General features: G+C 45.2%; 1 protein-coding gene across 4 annotated transcripts in view; it reads right to left on the reverse strand.

Annotated features, from left to right (window-relative positions):
* Positions 1-1,242: 1,242 nt before the first annotated feature.
* Positions 1,243-21,430, reverse strand: part of Nmnat3 (nicotinamide nucleotide adenylyltransferase 3) — a 112,168-nt gene continuing 91,980 nt past the window's right edge. For 2 of the 4 annotated variants that reach the window (XM_075964911.1, XM_075964912.1), the window contains 3 exons: positions 11,743-11,926; positions 6,803-6,882; positions 1,243-2,595 (listed from right to left, as the gene is read on the reverse strand). In XM_075964911.1, coding sequence (XP_075821026.1) covers positions 2,192-2,595; positions 6,803-6,882; positions 11,743-11,926 — 668 coding nt within the window. In that variant the 3' untranslated portion in view covers positions 1,243-2,191. Of the gene's footprint in view, positions 2,596-4,346; positions 4,657-6,802; positions 6,883-11,742; positions 11,927-13,174; positions 13,405-21,430 lie in introns of those variants that run through there. The other 2 variants (XM_075964914.1, XM_075964913.1) reach the window with 2 other exon arrangements.

Here is a 21,430-nt window from a genome sequence, read left to right on the forward strand (position 1 = left end):
CCAAACTATATTCTTTTCTTCTTTCTTTTCTTTTTTTTCTCCTTTCTTTCTTTCTTTCTTTCTTTCTTTCTTTCTTTCTTTCTTTCTTTCTTTCCTCGCTCCTTCTCTTCCTTCTTTTTCTTCTTCTCTCCATCCCTCCCTTCCTTTTTTTTAAGTAAGAAAGAGAAAGAAAATTAGAGCTGGAAGAGTCTAGAGCAGGCCTAACTACATTCTCCACTTTGGAGTTGAGAACCCGCACCTCCAGCGGTGGAAGGAGCTAAAGGGCTACTGTGTGTGGTTAGACAAGCTATTTGCTCCATATTTCCCCGAGTGAGCAAGGCTCTCAGGGACCTCTTGGAGGCCAGAACCTAATCAAGGAGGGAGTCTGCAGGGACTCACAGAATGGTCACTGTGCTCTGTATTTCCTCTTCCGTGTTTCATGACTCACATGCATATCGGGAGTTTTCAGGGGGTATTAGATCCTCCTTGTCTGCCCTATTGCTTTCCTGTGTCACTAACTATGCAGCAAAGATGGACCTGTACAGAAGGTGGAGACTCGGAGTCTGTGCCAATCCTTCAGCAGGCACAAAGAGCAGACTCCCAAAGATTGATCCAGGAGTGGAGTGGCAAATCCCAAACTTTCTTCTCATCTTTTAGGGTACACAGTAACAAAACCACAGTCCCCTGCTTTAGTTTAGAAATCTGGGTTATGCTGAGAAGCCATTCATTCCCTTCTCCAGTTTCATCTCTGCTGCTGCGATCAAACACTCGGACCAAAAGCAAATTAGAGAAGAAAGGGGTAATTTCATCTTATACTTCCAGGTAACACAGTCTGCCACTGAGGGAAGTCAAGGCAGGAACTTGAAGCAGAAACCGTGGAGGCAGGCTGCTTGCTGGCTTGCTTAAACTCATGCTCAGCTCCCTTTTTTTATACAGCTCAGGAATACCAGCCTAGGGATTGATGTTGCCCATAGTGGGCTGGACACTTCATTAGTTAACTATTAAGATGCCTGCTTCCAAAACGTGTCCACAGGACAAATTCTGATCTGGATAATCCTTAATTGAGATGACCTCTAGGCAACTCTAGGCTGTGCTAATCTGACTAGGACATTTCTCTATTTCTAGTACTTAGGACACAAACTTTTAAATTCACGCCACTTAGATTGGAACAGGAACAAATTTCAGAGCAGTTAAAAAGAGGAGCAACAGCTGGAACACTGGGCATTAATAATATAACAAAGAAAAAAAGAAACTTTTCATTAGTACTTTTTGATGTCAATTTATTATTTATCCTTTTGCCAATATTCAAACAGTCAGGCAGTCATAAAACATTCAAAAGAGCTTCTAAAACAGCTAGGCATCTGCTTTACTTCAGTTCCTCTTTAGAAATCAGGATATCGGGAACCCTAGTGTTTAGAGGATAGCAGTATAAAAATACTTGCTGTATCAAAAATATTGCTTGAGGGGCTGGAGAGATGGCTCAGTGGTTAAGAGCCTTTGCTGCTCTTCCATAAGACTGGTTCCCAGCATCCACATCAGGTGACTCACAAGTGCCTATAACTCCATCTTCAGGAACTCTGAGGTCCTTCTGACTTCTCCTCATATTCACGCACACACACACACACACACACACACACACACACACACACACACAATCTTACACATATTGCTTGGCTACAAAATAGAAACAATGTGGTCAAAATTTTTTTATGCTATACCACAGGCAGACAGGCCATGGTTGGTAAGAGAGTCTACACTGGAAATCAATGATGCACCGTTTCCAGATTTCTGAAGCCTCACTTGGTATTATTCTGTTTGAAAAAAGGATGTTGCAAAGGCCCCCTGTTCAGTAATTAGCACCCTGTCAAATCCTGCCAGTCAAGACCACCATGCTGCACCTGGTCTGAGTTTTTCTTAAATGCAGAGAGCAACTGTGATCCAACCCCTCAGGGGCCTGCCGTGTTCAGAATAGCATCAGTGTGCATTCTCTAAGCACCAAGTAAGCAGGTCTCCTCAAAGGTAGAGGGGTTTTGCCTAATCCGAAGACCTGCCAAGCCATTTAGTTGCTCTGTCCCAGAGACAGAAAAAAATCTCTCCCTGCAGCAGGAAGTCACCCATGGCATCACCATGGTAGAAACAAAACAAACAGAAAGGGAAACACGGACCTCAAAGCCAAACAAAGCCCTTGACTGCCCATTCTTCAGGAGGCCCTCTAGCTAGTGTTTCCTTTTCCTTTCCAGGGACTGCCACAGCTGTAGAGACCATGCTCCCTGATGTAGGTGATGACGGCATCAGGGAGGAGGTACTTCACGCTCTGCCCTTGGCCCAAGGCTTTCCTCACAAATGTGGCACTGATCTCGTTCTGAACGGGCTCCCTGACCAGGTGAATGTTGTGCTGGAACTGTCGGAGGATGGGAGAGTCCAAGATGTACCCTTTTGGGTCGTGCCCGCGCCGGCTCACACACACCAAGCCAAACTTCTCCACTATCTCCTGGATGTGCTCGTCTTTCCAGAGGTTGGGGGTGTGGAAGGTCTTCAGGACATCCGCCCCACAGAGGAGTTTCAGTTCGGGGCGTGCAGCAGAACAAGGGCGGATCCCAGGGAAGTTACAGGAATCTGAAGTGATATAGTAACATTATAAGTCATGATTTTGGCAACATCGCTTTTGTTTAATATTGGCAAAGTGTCAAGCTAAGAAAAAGGATTTTGCCTTTTAGCACTCAGTGCTACTACTACAGAGGTCTGTCTGTGGTTGCTTTGGACCAGGGCGGAGAGCGTCCTAGAGGAGACCATACTGTCCCCAGACGTCCATTATCTGATGAGACGTTTAAAGTCCCCATATCAAGAAGATGTGAGCGCTGGTCAAGTCACCACCCAGCATCCATTCAGCCCTTGTTATTATAAGCCCCCGAGGACCTAGCATTTTCATACAAAACCTCCTGACATTTCGTCATTTCATCATCAACAGGCTCACTGGAAGACAACAAGGTCTCTACGATCCCGCTGGTGGCCTTTGCGTTTTCATTTGCAGGATGACAGAGCTCTAGGACGGATGGGCAGAGTGGCAGCCGTGTGGAGTCTATTCTAACATTTGTGTGTTCTTAGCATGGTATACTACTAGACACAATGTGTGAGGTAACATGTGACCCTCCGGAACCATACGAGGTGTGCCCACTCTGCAGGGGAGAAACCAAGGCACAGAGAGGCTAGGAGAGAGCTCATGACCTCAGGTGGGAAGACTGAATGAATGCAAACTGGCAGCCAGTTTCCAGGTGGGGCACCTGTAGCTGCGGGGTTCTGCTGCCGCCTGCTGGTGAGAATCTGCATGTTCGTCACGAACAGGAAGCCTGGGAACACTAGAAAAGGAAGGGATTAGCTGTTTATGTTTTTAACGGCTTTTCATTCAGTCGCTAATCCATTTTCCTATCCACGTATTCTCCATCTCCGCAGAAATATCCATCTAATAAGTATGAATTATCTCCTTATTTCTAAAGCAATAAAGTTGTGCTACAAATTATCCAGTAACTCACACCTTACTAATTTGGTATGGGTTTGTATTTTCCAACAGCTGTGAGGATTTGCTCTAATTCTTATTTATTGAATCACTGCAGGATAGTAAGAGACCAGGGTTTGGCCTTTCAAACAACTGGCTCAATGATACTCATTTGATTTCAGCATCTCCTGGGACCTGGGGCATATCTGCTGTTTCTACAGGTCATGGAATAGACAAGACACTTTGTCTTCTCCTACTGTTCCCCCTCTTTGTGTATTTATGTGTGTGTGTGTGCACGCATGCATGTGTACACACCAGAAGGGGATGTTGAATTTCTTTCTCTATTACTTTCTTTGTGTTATTCCATTGAGGCAGGGCCTGGAGCTTATCACTTCTGAGCTAGGCTCACTGCCAGCAAGCCATAGCAATATTCCTGTTTCCCATCCCCCATGGCCAGGGCTACAGGTATACATAGCTGAACCTGTCTTTTTACCTAGGTGTTAGGACCTGAACAGTCATGTCCTCACACTGGCACGGCAAGCATACGGCCACCTCCCCAGGTTCTCCTAGTGGGTTCTGTGGTGAAATTTTTGACATTTCAGCTTCCACATTAGATACGGATTATTAATATCGACAGAAAGAAATAATATTCACTTTGAGCTGTGACTAGAAAGGACTGAGATCTGCCCCTTAAAGGCATGTCTGTGAGGTTGGAAAGTCCCTGTTATCCCCTGAGACAAGACAGTGAAGTGATCAACTCTCACGGCTACAACTCCGGGCTCATAGCGCCCCTTCAAATTCATTCATATACATGCAACAGATCAAGTAAGTGTCCAAGTCCAATATGTAATTCAAGAATAAAGGCTGGAGGATGGAGAGATGCTCGGCAGTTAAGAATACTGGCTGCTCTTCCAGAGGACCAGGGTTTTACTCTCAGCACCCATAGAATGGCTTACAACTGTCTCTAACTCCAGTTCTAAGGGGATCCAATGCCCTCTTCTGGCCCCTGCGGGAACAGCACGTGCATGGAGGACAGACATACATGCAGGCACTACTCCCCACCAAATAAACAATGAAAACTGAATCAAGGTTGCCAGCGTGACTTGCCTGACAGCCACACAGTGATGCAAGTGGGAGGTCTGTGGGTATCTGGTGAGCAGTCCACTCTGATGTAGCTGCAGACTCTGAAAAGCAGATGGGCTAGGCTTATACAAGCAGCAGGAAAAATACCTTAGAACCTAGGAGCGTGAGTGTTTGGTGTTCTTAGCTGATGGCCCTGACAAAGAGCAGTCTCAAGGTGAGTCAGTCTTGGGTGTACATTTCAGATTTCTTGGGACCCTGGGAAAGTGACCTTGCCTGTGGGCCTATTTCTTCAGCTATAAGATGGGGATAGTAAAAGCTCCCTGGAAGGGACAGGAAGTGACAGGCAGAGAGAAAGTTTGTCAGCTGAGAGGTACGACTACAGCCATGGACGATGACATGCAACTGACACACTATGGGAGATCTACATAGGAGGGCAACAGAGCTGACCCCAGGAAGGACACTTGACAGTCAGCACCCAAACTATCCATCCCCAGTGAAATAGGCACAAGCTTGGGCACTTGCTGTTTTTACACAAAGAGAGCTCTCTGAGCCAGGCTCAGCCCTACCAGCCAGGGCAGGGCCACCCTTACAGACCAAAGACAGGCTGTTGTAAAAGGCCCTGAGGTGTCACCCAAGCAGCCAGGATCACAGCAATCCATGTGAGGACAGGTGAGTCCAAGGAGGCTGCCAACTGCAGAGGTGACAGTGAGGCGCAGATCTGGCTGCCACCAGTGCTGAGTTCAGCATGTAATCTGCCATCCCAGACTGTGACAACGTAAAATACAACACAGAGCTCCCAAAGTGCCCCTTAGAAATAAATATGTCACTGGTAACATATGTGCTGTCCCATCAAAATCCAAGCTTATGCTGAGAAAAGCCCACCTTCCTGTTTGAAAATGTTCATTTTTAATTTTTTCCCTTTTCTGATGATGAACATGAAATGTATGTTCCCGACGGAACATATGGAAACTCTAAGTGTTGAAAACTGAAAACAACAACAGCAATCCATCAGGCTGACTCTGGTTCCACAGCCATCAACATTTTGGTGTATGTTCGCAGGTTTCCATATTGAGTTAGACACACCAACAGTATGGAATTGCGCTTGTTTCCCTCTGAAGTTATGCACACATGATTATATGATGGCTCTTTCACTTCCCCAGGGTTTCTCCACCTTCTTGAAACTTCTGGTGCGGATTCTGCTGTGTATAATCTTTGATCAGCATCTGAGGGCTCCATGGCAACTTTAGAATTTGGGGACATCCTCAAGTTTTTTCTGAGGTGAGTTTGGGAGTGCTCTCAGAATTCTGAGGACCAGCAGACATCATAAGAATGCCATGGTTAAAAAGGGGTAGGCTCTGTCCTTTTCTCAAAGGCACAATGCACCAAGACATGGCAAAGCTTCTGCAAAAGCCTGCAGTGAAGATCTGTTGGAGGTGCATCTACCCTTGGAAGTCTTGAACCCTTTTCCTATGAAAATATTTACCAACTGGAGTTGGGAACCCTGAATCACACACGGCCTGCTGGAATTTCAGCCAGTGGGGTTAGTGACTCCCAGCTTATGTTACATCCTTCCCTCCCACGCCCATCCTACACTCCCGAGTATTTGCAGGAGAGAGCCATGCCTTTGACCCTTGACACCGGGACTTTGCCTACTCCGAAATCACAGGACTTGCCTCTACCAAGCAAGAAAAGTGAAAGTAGAGCTCAGGGTTTCCAGTTTAAGAAGATAACCCAAGAGAGCCTCAAGCTCCCCTAAAATTAAGCTTCTTTCTTTGAGTGGCTGCTAGGAACTGTTAGTCTCTCGCCCAAACCTTATCCTTTTCAACTCAAAAGGCTAAGGTTTATAAAGAACCCCAGAACCGGTCACCAGTTTGTCCCTGTGTGGCCCTCACTGTAATTCATGTCACGAGCACAAGTCACAGGGTGGTTAAACTCCTTTGGGAAGTAAATCTCAAATTAGCACAATTAATGGGGTTGGGGTGGAAGTGGGGACGGCAGGGTGTCCGAATTGACCTTTTGACCTTGGAGATCTCTCTCTCTCTCATCTGTCTGTCTGTCTGTCTGTCTGTCTGTCTGTCTATCTATCTATCTATCTATCTATCTATCTATCTATCTATCTATCTATCTATCTCCATGCACTACCAGGCAGGGCTCAAGTTCTAGTTGATGCTGAGAGGGTTGGACAAACCCCATAGGTTCATCAGTCTTCACCTGAATCCCATTGTAGACAAGGGAGTTAGCACCCACCTGCGGAGGCCGATGGTGTTTTGCTGGGGTCTGGGTCTTCCATCTGGGCTGAGGATTTGAGCAGCTCGCTGTGATGGTGCCTGTTGTGCAAACACAAGGGCTCAGGTGTGCTGTATTCCAGACCCCCAACACCATCCCAGAGTCTCAGAATTTAAGACTTGCTCCTACACATCTTAGACCATTCCCTGAATATGGAGGATCTGCCACGTGTCAGGCAGTGCTCCAGGGGTAAGACAGGAAGCAGATGCCACAGAGAGTCCTATTCCGTTCTCTTTACCACATTCTGCACAAACTAGGTGGGGGAAGCAGGCAGCCTGATGCTGCCCCGCCCGTGCAGCTCAGCAATGCCCTATTGGAAACACAGGTGTTAGCGTTGAGTTAGGTGCCCAAAGCAGTGGCTCTCAGACAGATATGTAAGCCGGGTGGTGGCGCACACCTTTAAGCCTAGCACTCAGAAAGCAAGGGCAGGTGGATCTCTGTAAATTCGAGGCCAGTCTGGTCTACATAGGGAGTTTCAGGACAGCCAGAGCAACACAGAGAAACCCTGTCTCAAAAAAACCAAAAGACAAACAAAACAACAACAACCCTCCCCAAACAAAAAACAAAACAGACAAATGTAAGTTTGAACATGCATTTTCCTTTGGAAAGCAGTAAGTGGTGATGCCTGATTTCAGAATTCTGAAGGTAATGAACTGTGTACAGTAAGCCCTGGCAAGGTGTGGCCTCCAACTGGCTCCAGAACACACTCTGATCATAAAGTTGTGTTTTAAAATGCTATGTGTGGTGGCTAAGAGCCTGGGCTTGGAGAGAGACAGCTGGGATTGGATCCCAACCCCCACACTGCTGGCTGTCACCCTAATGAATGACCTCAAGTCCCAGTCAGCATGGATGGGTCCTCGCGTGCAAATGGGGAGTGACGGCAGTGCCACCCACAATGGGTAGTTATGAAGATGAAGGGAGTTAATCCAAGCGAAGTCACAGAGCATGTTAGGGATGATCAGACTTATGCAAATTTGACATGCTCAATTTTAAGCAATCTATCCTTAAATGAGACTCCGGCACTTCCTTTTCTCACCAAACACAGGTAACCTCAGCACTCCCATATGAGCCAATTTATCTTCCACCGTCCCTGTACTCGAGGGAGCACTGTTACGGCTGTGTTTGAGAGAGGCCATTTACTTTCAGGACTCCGTTCCTTGGGGTGGTAGTGGTCCTGGCTGGCTCTTTGCTGCCTGCCTGAGGGGTATGCCAGTGTGCCCAGTCCTAGGTCTCTAAACTGACCCTATCAGCGTGGCTTCTTGCTTGCCCAGGGAAGCCCCAGCAAAGGGTAGCTATGGCCAGAGAAAAGTCAGTCACCTCACACTCCCAGCCAGCATCATCGTTCAGAGCAGTGGCTCTCAACCTTCCAAATGCTGCGACCCTTCCATACAGTTCCTCATGGTGTGCTGACCCACCACTATAACATTATTCTCATTGCTACTTCACAAGTGTAATTTTGCTACTGTTATGAGTCATAATGTAGATATCTGTGCTTGCTGATGGTCTTAGGTGACTCCTGTGAAAGGGACATCTGACCTCCTAAGGGGCCATGGCCCACAGGTTGAGAACCTCTGTTTTAGAGGCTGGCTCTGCTATGGTTTCAGAGCCTAGGGGTTGGTGCTTTGTTTCTTATTCGCTGTGTGACTGTGATCATCTGAGCATCTCTGAGCCTCCAGCTCCTCATCTGTAAAATGAAGACATTAGTCATGTTTGCAGTGGGTTTGTGAGGTGATGTGGGTGGAGGACGGACTTCATGAAGTGGCCCTGTGACTAAGGCCTTTTCCACAACATGGGGAAAAGCTACTGTTGTGGCTGGCGACTACGTGTCTAAGGCCTGTGTGTTGAAGGCTTGGGCCTCAGCTGTAGATCTAGTCACTAAAAGATGAGATCTCACCTAACCAGTGCCGGCTACTGGCAGGTTTGTGAGTTGATGGCATTCTTAGGAGATGACTGAAGCTCTGGAAGGTGAGGTCTAGCTGGAGAAAGTAGGTCACTCGGGGAGATGACTTTGGGGACCTGGGCCTTATTCTGGGCTCCTGTCTCTCTGCTTCCTGGCCACCGGGAGATGATTTAGTTGGCTCCACCACACCCCTCCACCTTGATGTCCTACCCTACGATGGGGTGGAGATAGCAATGCTGGATGAGGGCTGGAAACTTTCAAAGTGTAAGGAAAAAGACGATTTCTCACTAAACGGTTTCTTCTAGTCATTTCCCACTGTAAGGAAAAAGTGACACGCCCAGCACCAAAGGCTCTCTCATTAAAGTTGGCCGAGACTTTATGGCACTGGCAAAAATGCCAACATCATCAGAATACAGAGTCTCCACTGAGTCCCTGAGTGAGCTGATAGCACAGTGACCTTTGGAATGCCGTGTTGTAAATCCACTGTGACCACATCAAGAGGACACTAAACGCAGCAGATGTTCGGGCTGAGTTCTACCACGATCCTAAAACCACTTGACTTTACAATTTTAGCCTGATTTTTAACCTTTGAAAAAGTCTTAATCAGCTGTCTGTTGAAAGAAACTGTTGACTCTGTTGGCTAAGTCTCAAGCACAACAGCACAACCTAAATCATCTGGGACCCTGATAGATGCCTGTGGTTAGTGTCTGTGCCAGCGAGCTGAAAGCCCTGGCCTGGCAGAGAACCTTAAAGAAAGTTTTCCAAGTGATTTTGGCAGCCAGGGCTGTGACCATGTGTCAATTGCTCTTTAAGTGTATCTCAACACCGATCAGAATCCTGATTCTCTCTTTTGGTGACTGAAGCTGTGGGACTCAAGCCTAGGTAGCTATTAGAACCACCAGGAGTGGCTGAAATACTGGATCATTCCCCTCGTCACCCAGACTGGTGAGATGGCAACCTCTGGGGTGGGTGGGACATGGGTGGTGGACCTCAGATGTCCCCTGTGTGTCCAGTGTCCAGAAGCATTGAGCAAAGGGCATAGGGAAAGAGAAGAATGAGTGCTTGGCAGTGGCTCTGCTCACACGGGCAATCCGCAGCAGAAGTGACACAGAATTGCTATGCCATCACCTCTTTGTCTGTGAATGGTTTTCTGGATTTGAGGACAAACCACAGCCAGCAGTAGAGCTGTAGGGAGGGCAGGTGGCATTAGTTAGCACCTACCACCCACCAGCTGACGTGCCTGCACCATCTCATCAAACCCACATGGTGTCCTGTGAGCTAGGTGATGCTATTCTCATTTTACTGGGGGAGGAACTGAGGTTCAGGGAGGCTAAATCACTTTCATCAAGCCATTCAGTCAAATGTGGCTTCAAAGCCTACGTCCCAGGCAACTGTGGCTCTCACAGGGAGAGGGAGAAGGGCCTAGTCACTGAGTACTTACTAAAGCTAAGTGGTTTGCTGCATAATCTGCTGTCTTGCTTCTGTTCCCAGCCTGGAGAAGTGAGTGGTGAGAAAGGCACATTTTAAAAGGATGTTCTAGGTGCAGGTGTGAGTGTGAGAGTTGGCTTATCCCAATGGAGGGTTAAAAGGAAGAGGTCATGCATCCACGCGGTTACTAACCACTTGTCCTACCAGTTTGGTAGCAGGTTCTAAGATGGCACTGGGGCTGCTGAATGCTCTGTGGTCCTTTCCCTAACAGAAGGTGTAGGACCTGTATGATTGCACAGGTCACAGCCCTACAGTGCCTTCCAGCAGAGCAGCCTGTAACCAGTGATGAGGCAGGTCCGCCTTACTCCCCTCCAACAACCAGGGCAGTGACCTGCTGCCCTAATGCACAGGGCTGGTCCAGGGATTCCAAATGGCTGTGGACTATGCTGAACACTACTAAGAATTCCAAAGACAAAAGATAATCTATCTATTGACTATTTATGCTCTTAAAATAAGCCCTTCCCACCGGGTGGTGGTGGCACACGCCTTTAATCCCAGCACTCGGGAGGCAGAGGCAGGCGGATCTCTGTGAGTTCGAGGCCAGCCTGGTCTACAAGAGCTAGTTCCAGGACAGGAACCAAAAGCTACGGAGAAACCCTGTCTCAAAAAAATCAAAAAAAAAAAAAAAGCCCTTCCCAAGCCCTTCCCTTTTACATTAGAGTCTATGTTTAGCAAACAAGAAGAGAAGATGGCTATTATATAGGTTCAGTTTTCAAACTTGTCAATGACGAGAAGTTAAGGCCCCAGGTACCGAAGGCAATATGTTGGTTCTAGGACAGGAAAGTTGTTTAAAAATCTTCTTTCAATTATACTGTCTTCATTTTGCAAGTGATAAAGAGGTCTCAGAGAGGTTAAGTCACATGTTCAAGGTCACAGAGGTGCTACATGGTAACAGTGGGCCTGAGGCTGGAGCCCTTGGAATCAAGAATGTCCCCAAAGCCAGAAGCTGCTCATTTATTTTTGCCCAGGGACCCCTCTGAAAACATGACTCAGCAGGTCTCTCTCTCTCTGAAAGCAGAGGCATTTCTCTGGTCTTAGCTATGAAGTCCTGGCTGGGGTCACCTCTGCAATCTGTCCCATCCTTCCAGTGATGGAGGAAGGTCATTGGTTAAAAAAATAAAGAAACTGCTTGGCCCTCATAGGTTAGAAGATAGGTGGGTGGAGTAAAGAGAGCAGAATGCTGGGAGGAAGAGGAAGTGAGGTAAGACGCCTCAGACAGATGCCATGCTCCCCTCTCCTGGGCAGACACGATGAAGCAAGCCACCAGGTCAGACATGCTGAATCTTTCCTGGTAAGACTGGTGCTAAACAGATTATTAGAGATGGGTTGATCAGGATATGAGAATCAGCCAGTAAGGGCTAGAGCTAATGGGCCAAGCAGTGTTGTTTCCGTGTTGTTATTTTGGGGCATAAGCTAGCCAAGTGGCCAGGAGCCGGGCCGTGGGAAGAGGCCCGCAGCTCTTACAACATTCCAGTCTGCATTTGTTATTACAAAAACACACAACTCCTGTTACCTCAGCACCTTCACCGTTTCTGTCCACTGGGCCTGCTCGCTCTCCCACGGGTCCACCCGAATCCAGTCAGATGTCTGCAGGGCCAGCCGGGCCATGGCTACTCGGTGATGGGAGGCCACCAGGTCTTTTTTTCCATAGCTGTCATTGACAGGTGAGATGATGCCCTCGACCACCTGGTACAGTCCTAGGCAAGGGAGAAGGGGGACGCCATGCATGAGGAAAGACACTGGCCACCTGGCAGCACAGCGTAGGCTGTTCAGTGTTTACACCTCTTCCTGCATGTGAGCAGACATGGCCTCCTGGCGGACCAGTGACCTGTGCTTCCCCTCTAGTGTCTTCAACAACTTAGGGTGGTACTTTATTGAGAGGAAGCTGTGAGGTGGGGGCTAGGGCAGCAGATCATAGGACAAATAGCATCAGGATGCATTTGATGAACATCACAAGGTGCCTTTCTGTAGGGCATTGTATTTGTTTAGTCTTATCCCAAGAAGAGAATTCTGGGCTGGAAAACAAAGGGAGGAAATGCCGGCTAGTCTTTGGCAACTTGACACAAACTAAAGTCGTCTGGGAAGAGGAAACCTCTTTGTGGGATAATCTTTTTGTATACTGTGAAGATGTGTCTCTGTGACTGATGTAATAAAAAGATGAGTGATCAATAGCTAGGCAGGAGAGGACAGGTGGTGTTTCCAGGGAGAGGGAGGAAGAGGAGGAGGGATCTAGGCAGGAGAGGACAGGTGGTGTTTCCAGGGAGAGGGAGGAAGAGGAGGAGGGATCTAGGCAGGAGAGGGTGGCTGGTGTTCCCAGGGAGAGAGAGGAAGAGGAGGAGGGATCTAGGCAGGAGAGGGTGGCTGGTGTTCCCAGGGAGAGAGAGGAAGAGGAGGAGGGATCTAGGCAGGAGAGGGTGGCTGGTGTTCCCAGGGAGAGAGAGGAAGAGGAGGAGGGATCTAGGCAGGAGAGGGTAGCTAGCTGGTGTTCCCAGGGAGAGAGAGGAAGAGGAGGAGGGATCTAGGCAGGAAAGGGTGGCTGGTGTTCCCAGGGAGAGAGAGGAAGAGGAGGAGGGATCTAGGCAGGAGAGGGTGGCTGGTGTTCCCAGGGAGAGAGAGGAAGAGGAGGAGGGATCTAGGCAGGAGAGGGTAGCTAGCTGGTGTTCCCAGGGAGAGAGAGGAAGAGGAGGAGGGATCTAGGCAGGAGAGGAGGAATCTAGGCATGCAGATTTTGCCAGCAGACTCAGAACAAGTAGGATGTGATGTACTGAGAAGAGGCAAAAGCCTCTTAATTAATAAAAACGAGTTAATTTAAGTTATAAGAGTTAGTTGGGAAAAACCTTAAGCTAAGGCCAAGCTTTCATAATTAATAAATAAGTCTCCATGTCATTATTTACGGTCTGGCAGTCCAAGACAGTCTGACAAGAAAAAAAAAGCTTGCTATAAACCTCAAATTGTCCAAACTATCACACTGGACTGAAGCAAGTCTGTGGGACATTTCCTTGATTAAACGTTTGATATGGGAAGGCCCAGTCCACTGGGCAGTGTCACTCCTGGGCAGGTGGTACAGGTGGCACAGGAAAGCAGGCTGGATGAGAACAAGTCAGTAAGTAGCTCTCCTCCATGGTCTCTGTTTCAGTTCCTGCCTCTAGGTTCCCACCTTGAGACACTTGCTTCTTTTCCTAGAAAAGGCAATGAGTTTATTTAAAGCAAACTCACAATTCTACTCAGATCGTATTTCTACCCTGGCCTCCCTCAATGACGGACTGACATCTAGAAGAAAAATAAACTGTTTCCTCCTTCAAGTTGCTTCTGGTCATGGTGTTTATCACAGCAAAAGGAAGCAAACTAGGCCAGAGGGAGTCTGGACAGAGGCGGGGTTGGTGACTCTGTGACTCTGCAGTGCTGTGTGGCCAATGAAAGGGAAGCCAGACAGAAGGGGAGGCTGATGGGAAGGCTGAGCTGGTTAATGGTGGGTATTGCCTAAGGACATTGGGCGCCTATGTGGAATTTAACTGATGAAAGACTAACTGGTGTGTTAAGTCCCTGAAACAAGGGCAACTGACCAAGCCTGTGCACTCCGATGATGCTATGCTAAGAGACATTCCTTGTGCCTTCCAGCTTAAGAGCTCTTTTCAGAAGAGTCTTAGGGTTTCTATTGCTGTGACAAAACACCAAGACCAAAGCAACTTGGGGAGGAAAGGGTTTATTCTAGCTATACTTCCATATCCCTGCTCATCACTGAAAGAAGTCAAGCAGGGCAGGAATCTGGAGGCAGGAGCTGATGCAGAGGCCATGGAGGAGTGCTGCTTACCGGCTTGCTCCTCATGGCTTGCTCAGACTGCTTTCTTATAGAACCCCAGAATATTAGACAGGGGATGGCACCCACCCACAATGAACTGGACCCCCCCCCCCCATCAATCACCAATTAAGAAAATATCCTACAGGTCTGCCTACAGCCTGGTCTTGTGGAGACATTTTCTAAGTGAGGCTCCTTCCCCTCAGATGATTTTAGCTTGCTTCAAGTAGACAGAAAAGCAGCCAGCACGGTGAGTGTGTAAGATTTTAAAATATTCTGTCACCCTTCACAAACTGTTGTGTGGTTTTTCTCTGCTGGTCAGTTACTACAGGGGAATAGCACTGATTAATTTTCTTTCTTTCTTAGTGAATAATAGCTTTTCCATCTAGAATTGAAGGTTTATTTATTTTATGTGCATTGGTGTTTTGCCTGCATGTAGGCCTGAATGAGGGTGTTGGGTCCCCAGGAACTGGAGTTACAGACAATTGTGAGCTCCCATATGGGAATTGAACCCTGGGTCCTCTGGAAGAGCAGGCAGTGCTCTTAACTACTGAGCCTTCTCTCCAGCTTTCTGATTAATTTGTAATCACAAACTAACAAACACTGCATTCCTGAAACAATCTCAGTTAAGGAAAGATATCTTATTATTATTTTAAGATTTATTTATTTATTTATTTGTGTGTGTGTGTGTGTGTGTGAGAGAGAGAGAGAGAGAGAGAGAGAGAGAGAGACAGAGAGAGAGAGAGACAGAGAGAGAGAGAGAGAGAGAGACAGAGAGAGAGAGAGAGAGAGAGACAGAGAGAGAGAGACAGAGAGAGCACGCCTGTAGGAGAATATGAGACCCATGTGTGTGCGAAAACCTGTGGAAGCCACAAGAGGGCATTAGGTGCCATGGAGCTGGAGCCACAGGCAGTGTGGGTACTGGAAATGAGACCTGCAAGATTCTGCAAGAACAATTAGTGCTGTAAACCATTTATAGCCAACTCTTCAGTCACAAATGAAGTGTGATTTATTAGTGTATTTATTTATTTATTTATTTTGATTTTTCGAGACAGGGTTTCTCCGTAGCTTTTGGTTCCTGTCCTGGAACTAGCTCTTGTAGACCAGGCTGGCCTCGAACTCCCAGAGATCCACCTGCCTCTGCCTCCCGAGTGCTGGGATTAAAGGCGTGCGCCACCACCGCCCGGCTTTATTAGTGTATTTAAATATTTGTTTATGCACATAATTCTTTGAGATTGGGTCTCACTCTGTAGCCTTGACTAGCCTGGAACTTACTATGTATACCAAGCTAGCCTGACATTCACTTCGTAGATCAGGCTAGCCTGGAATTCACAGATACTGACCTGCCTCTGCCTTCTGAGTGCAGGGATTAAAGGTGTGTGCCACCATATTGGCCTTGTCTTACCTTTGTGTGTATTGATGGGTTCTGGTTGCTAGTTATTTTTAGAGATGAAGACATGTCTGTAGTTCACCTAGTCAGGTTTCTCATCAAGGCTACACCCTCCTCCTCCTTTATATTCTAAAAAAACAGCATGAAGAACTGAACTCACCAGTGCAACCCTTCCTTCTCTTCTTTCTTTCTTCCCCTTCTCCCTTTCTGCTTCCTCCTTCCCTCCTCTCTCTCTGTCCTGGAGATCATATTTGGTTATCCAGTGCAAGCACCATGCCCTTAGGCTGTACCTCATTGGTCAAGTCTTGTGAGGCAGGACTATAATTTGTATGAAAAGTCTGTAATGCTGGTTTAATCTCCTTACTGGTTAGCAGATGATACAGATTTTTTCATTTTTCCATTATGATTTTTGGTAAGTTGCATATTTTTTCAGAATTTTTCCCATTGTGTTTAAACTTTTCAATTTACGGGCATAAGGTTCATCACAACCTTCTCTTAAGTATTTAACATCTGCACCATCTGCAATCTGGGTCCCTCTCATTCCTAATGTTGGGCCCTTTTCTTTTTCCTTGCATAAGATTGCAAGGTTTGTTATTTTTGTTAGTCTTTTTGAAGAGCCAACTTGTGGAGTATTGATTTTTCTCTGCTAAATGTTTGTTTTCTGTCTCACCAATGTCTTTTCTTCTTTTTATGGACTCTACCCTGCAACTCTCTTGCTGTTCATTTCTAGCTTCTTGTGATATCTGCCCAGCTAATTAACTTGAAGTTTGTCTTATACCCTAAAATAAACAATTCAGGCTGTAAGATTCCCATCTTTCCTTATGCCCCGCACGTTTTAGTATCTGTGCCTTCATGATCTCTCAGTTCAGAGCGTTTTCTAAGCTCCATTGTGATGTCTGTTTTGATCAGCTATTTAGAAACATTTTTCTTAATTTCCAGGCATATCATGATTTGGGAAGCTGTAGTTTTGGTATTCATTTCTGGCTTAGTTCCACCATAGTCAGAGAAACACTGTAAATGGATCCGAACTCTTGCACTGGGTTGCGTCTTCCTTTCTGTATGTTATGAACTGGAACATGAGCAGGGCTGGGGAATGCTGTGCTTCAAAAACAGGTGCATTCATCCTGTGTGTGTTCAGTGTCCATCCAGGCAAGCCAAGTGGTGGCTTTGTTTACATCTCTTAGTATTGTGTCTGCCTATGGTACTAGCCACAGAAATCTAGAAAATCTTCCACTAATACGTGGGTTTTTCGATTTTTCCTTTACTTTCTCTTTTTTAAACATTTACGTGACATATTTTAATGCTACATGACTGTGTGAATACACATCATAACATGTCTTTATAGGAGGCTTTTTTAAAATTGCTAGTAAGGTTGTGTTGAAATTTAGTCTGTCTGATAAAAACATACACATGACATATAATTTTTCTTTTTTTTTTCTTTCTTGAAGATAGGGTCTCTCTATCTAGCCCTGCATGCCCTGGAACTCTCTGTTTAGCAAGGCTAGCTTCAAACCCACAGAAATCCACTTGCCTCTACCTCCCTAATGTACGGATTAAAGATATATATCACCACACTTGGAGATTTTCCCACCTTTTAATTTTCAATATTTCCACACCTTTTTTAAAAAAAAATAGGCAAGCCTTTGTTTATAGCCCATGAAGACATTCTCAGTCAAGTCTGACAATTTTTTACTTTAAATTGGAACAGTGAACTCACATACTGTGATGTATTTTCATTGAAAGGAACCATGTTGTTTTGTGTTTTATCTTCCTTGCACACATTCTATGCTTCTTTCTTTTTTCTTGACTGTTTAGATTTTTATTATTTTATTACTTCCTTCTCTTTGTCTTTCAGAGTAGACAATATTTGCACAATTTTACAATCCAAGGAGACCAAGCTCATTACCACCTTGCTAGTAGGACTCTGGGGTGCTGTGATTATATGGCACTCTCCTAACTTACTGGTTACTGTTGTGGCTTCTTTAAATATGTATTTCTCCTTACTCTGTTAGACGATATTGTTTGGTTTAATGTCATCAATACTTAAACTTCTGCCCACAATTTCGATTTCTTTGTACCTTTCTTCCTGTATGCTAGTCTTTCTATCTTGGAATCACCCTCCTTCTGGCAGAACAGTAGGATTTTTTTAAGTTGGTGACTTTATTTTAGATTATAATCTTGAAAGATACTTTTACTTAGTATAAAATAAACGGGCTAAAATGTTATTCTTCTTCAATACTCTTCAACCATTGTTCTGCTGTCCTTCCTATATTGTTGCTGTTGAGAAGCACCATGTAAGTCTGCCACTTCCAGGCAGGCAATCTGTATTCTTGGTGGCTGCAGCTGAAGATCCCAAGAACTGGGGCATGGCCAGAGCCCTATATAAGTTGCCCCTGCTGAACACAATAAAGTTGGCATTCTTGACATTCTTTTTTCAAGAATGACCCGTGTCTCCGTGTCTCTGTGTGTGCATGTGTTTAATCTCCAGGCCCCTTTCCAGGCTCGCGGATTGTACTGTAGTGCGTAGAGTAGACGTTTGGTTTACAACTACTGCCACCCAAAGGCTTATGATAATCTTATAACACAAATGCATTCAGTCTATCTGCAAACATCCCCATAGTCTTAACTGTTCCAGTAATGTCAAAGGTCTAATCCCAGAGTCCCCACTGAGACTCAAGGCCAACTCTCAGCTATGAGTCCCTGTACAAATAAAAAGAAAAACACATTTTCCAAGGAGGAATGGGGGCAGAAAGCAAGGTGAGGACCAAAGCAAGAGTGAAACCCATTAGAGCAAGCAGCAACTCCTACAGATTCACGTCTGACGTAGAGGTGTGTGGTGGCATGACTTGGACTCTAAGCTTATAAATATTCTACATGCCTGGACTCTTGAATATCTTGGGGTCTCTTCTACAACGTAGGCTTCACTTGCCCAGCTTTATTCATTAACCTGTTAGGAGCTTCCTTCATGGAGTCTGACCATCTGCATATTAATTAGCTTCACAGGCTTCCCCCGGAGTCCTGGTGAAAGCCTCTAGGAACCTGTAACTTGTATTCTGCATGTCATCATGGAGAGCACATGCAATTGTTGCTGTTTAAGCAGCAGTCAGACCCCCTGACCCTCTTGGACTGTGGCTGCAGAACCTGGGGAAACACTTCCTTAGGAGGTTCTGTGTGAGCAGGTACAAGAGTAAATTTTTAAAAAATAAGACCTTTTAAATAAGTTTATAGTTTTACACCTTGGAACTGGATTTATTAGGTCATAATAAATCCTGAAATAACTTCAAGGCATCCTTCCTATTGTCCCAGACTGAAGTACTTGGCTTCTTTCTAATGGTTCTAATCTATTTAATTATGGTCTCTTTTGCTTCAACTTTAAGGCTCTTTTCTGGCTAACTGTCATGCTTTCCACACCATTCTGCTCTGCTTTTTGCTCCCAATTTCACTATAAACCTAGATAAAGGCATTGTAATAAGCAGACCACACATAAGCGGAACATTATCCTATCTTCAAAGTTCCTTCACCAACTTAATTAGTCCATTACTTTTGAGTTCAGCCATAACTAAAATTTTGGAACACCAATAAGATGTAGAGTGTATTTGACAAAGAATAACAAGAACAACCCCTGGTATGTTCCCCCCTCAAATTTCTTGTCTAAATCTGAAACCTTATAAACATTGTCATTATTATATACTTTTCTATTGGCATTTTGAACCATTTCTACTGGTATTTTGAACCCCATAAGAATCACTCATAAAGCTCTGCTTAAAGTATTGTAGGATACTTCCTTCCCCAAACCAAAGTCCCAACAGGCCAAAGAATCACATAATCAGGTTTATCACAATAATAACCCAACTCCTGGTACTGGTTGATTTTTGTATTGCTTGTTCTATGGTTATTCACTGTGACTAAACGTAACATAGTCAACTTAAAGGAAGAGGGATTCACTTTGGTTTAAGATTTCATTAGGTTTTAGTACATCATAGCTAGGAATTCATGGTGGAACAGCTTAGTTAATGATGACACACACATGTGGGTAAGCTTTTAGTTCATGGCAGACAAGAAAGCTTCAAGGACCTGTTTTTAGTGTCTTACTTCCTCCCATCTCCCAAAGTTTCCAGAGTCTCCCAAAATAGTGCTATCAAGCTGGGCAGCAAACATTCAAACTACAAAAGCCTGGGGGGGGGTACTTCAGATTTAAACTACAATATAACTGTGGTCTGCTATATAGGCAAGCATTGCCACATGCAAGTAGGTAAAGTTTTATGTTTCCCTCCCTGATGTGTGTACTTCCCACACAAATATAGATGTTTAGTGGTATCTTTTCTCTGTTCCAAAATGCATCCAACATTTTGATTGGCCATGCTTTTATTTCCACATAATTCCATATATTTAAAACTTTCCCAAATGTTTTAATAGTTTATGTTGTCTCTTTTGCTATCAGCTTGACACACTGGTGATGTGGGAGTCCCCTCTGTGTGTTGTTTTTCTTGGTTAATGAATAAAGAAACTACCTTGGCCTGTTGATAGGGCAGAACTTAGGTAGGCAGGGAAGACAGAACTGAATGCTGGGAGAAGGAAGGCAGAGTCAGAGTGAAATGCCATGGATCCGCCAAAGACAGATGCTGGGAATTTTACCCGGCCACTGCCATGTGGCGATACACAGATTAGTAGAAATGGGTTAAATTAAAATATAAGAATTAGCCAATAAGAAATTAGAGCTAATGGGCCAAGCAGTGATTTAGTTAATACAGTTTCTGTGTGGTTATTTTGGGGCCAAGCTAGCCGGGCAGCCGGGACAAACAAGCAGCCTCTCCTTGCAACCCACTTGGACCTAAAACCATGTACTATATGATTTCAATAGTTTTACATCTCTTAAGTTATGCTTTCTAGTTTATGGTATGTTTTACTGAATTTTCCAATTGTGCTTGAAAAAAATGCATATTTTACCAGTCCTGTCTGTTGAGCTCTATATAGTTCAGTTAGATACAGGAGAACACTTCTCCTGTATCCTTCCTGAATTCTTTCCCGTCTTGTATTCTGCCTAGATGTCATGAAGGCTGGGAGCTGGGAGCCGAGTGTTCACTTACAATTGCAAATTTGATAATTTTCTCTTAGCTCCATTTTCACTTCCTGTGTTTTATAATTCTGTTCTTAGTGTGCACATGTTTAGGGTTGCTATGTCTTAGGGGTCACTGTTGAGCTTTTAATTTTGTTGTAGTAATTGGCAGAAATTACTAGTCGCTTCTTCAACAAATCTGGTATGTCACTTTTCATAGTTTTCTTTTTCTTTAAATACAAGTGTTTCAGTATCTTCATTTGATAACACATTTTCAGCATTTGCACATGCTATTTTTACATCCTTTGTTCTCATCCATGTTTTTGCTTCTTTTGTGCTTACTTTAGATGCTTGCTGGATAATGTCCCTGACAGTTCCTTCTTTGGACTTGTAAGACAGAACTAAGATAGGCATGTTGAGGGATGACTGGACTGTGAAGTGAGAGGACATGAAAAGGGGACAGCCCATCATATCAGAGGCAGCATGACCAGGCATTGATGGAAAGAGGTCCCCTTTAAGGTTGGAGATGAGTTCATTAAGAGAGACAGCTTAAAGTAAAAGAGAGTCGCTGTGGACATGATAGGCACAGGGTTCTTCAGGAGGATGAGAAAGACTGAGCGTGAACAAAGGGGACGAACAAAGGCGATGTTTTTGCTTTTACAAGTTTTTGGGGGCTGGTGGTAAGTACCCCACTATCTAATTCAGTTTGATTTAGTCTATTTATTTAACTCTAAGCATGAAACCAGATACTTGGTAGGGCCTTAAAGCTTAGAAGGGGAGGGGCTGTGGGGCCACATTATAGCACTCAACTTCTTAGTTCTGTGTCAGAGAGAGAGAAAGACAGAGAGACAGCGAGAAACAGAGACAGAGACAGGAAGAGAGAGAGAGACAGAGAGAAACAGAGAGCTAGAGAGAGCGCACTGCAGGGTGGGAGTAAAGTTGAATTTTCCAGGCTGTCA

Source organism: Microtus pennsylvanicus, chromosome 3 (genome assembly GCF_037038515.1).
Source record: "Microtus pennsylvanicus isolate mMicPen1 chromosome 3, mMicPen1.hap1, whole genome shotgun sequence".
Classification (NCBI taxonomy): domain Eukaryota; kingdom Metazoa; phylum Chordata; class Mammalia; order Rodentia; family Cricetidae; genus Microtus; species Microtus pennsylvanicus.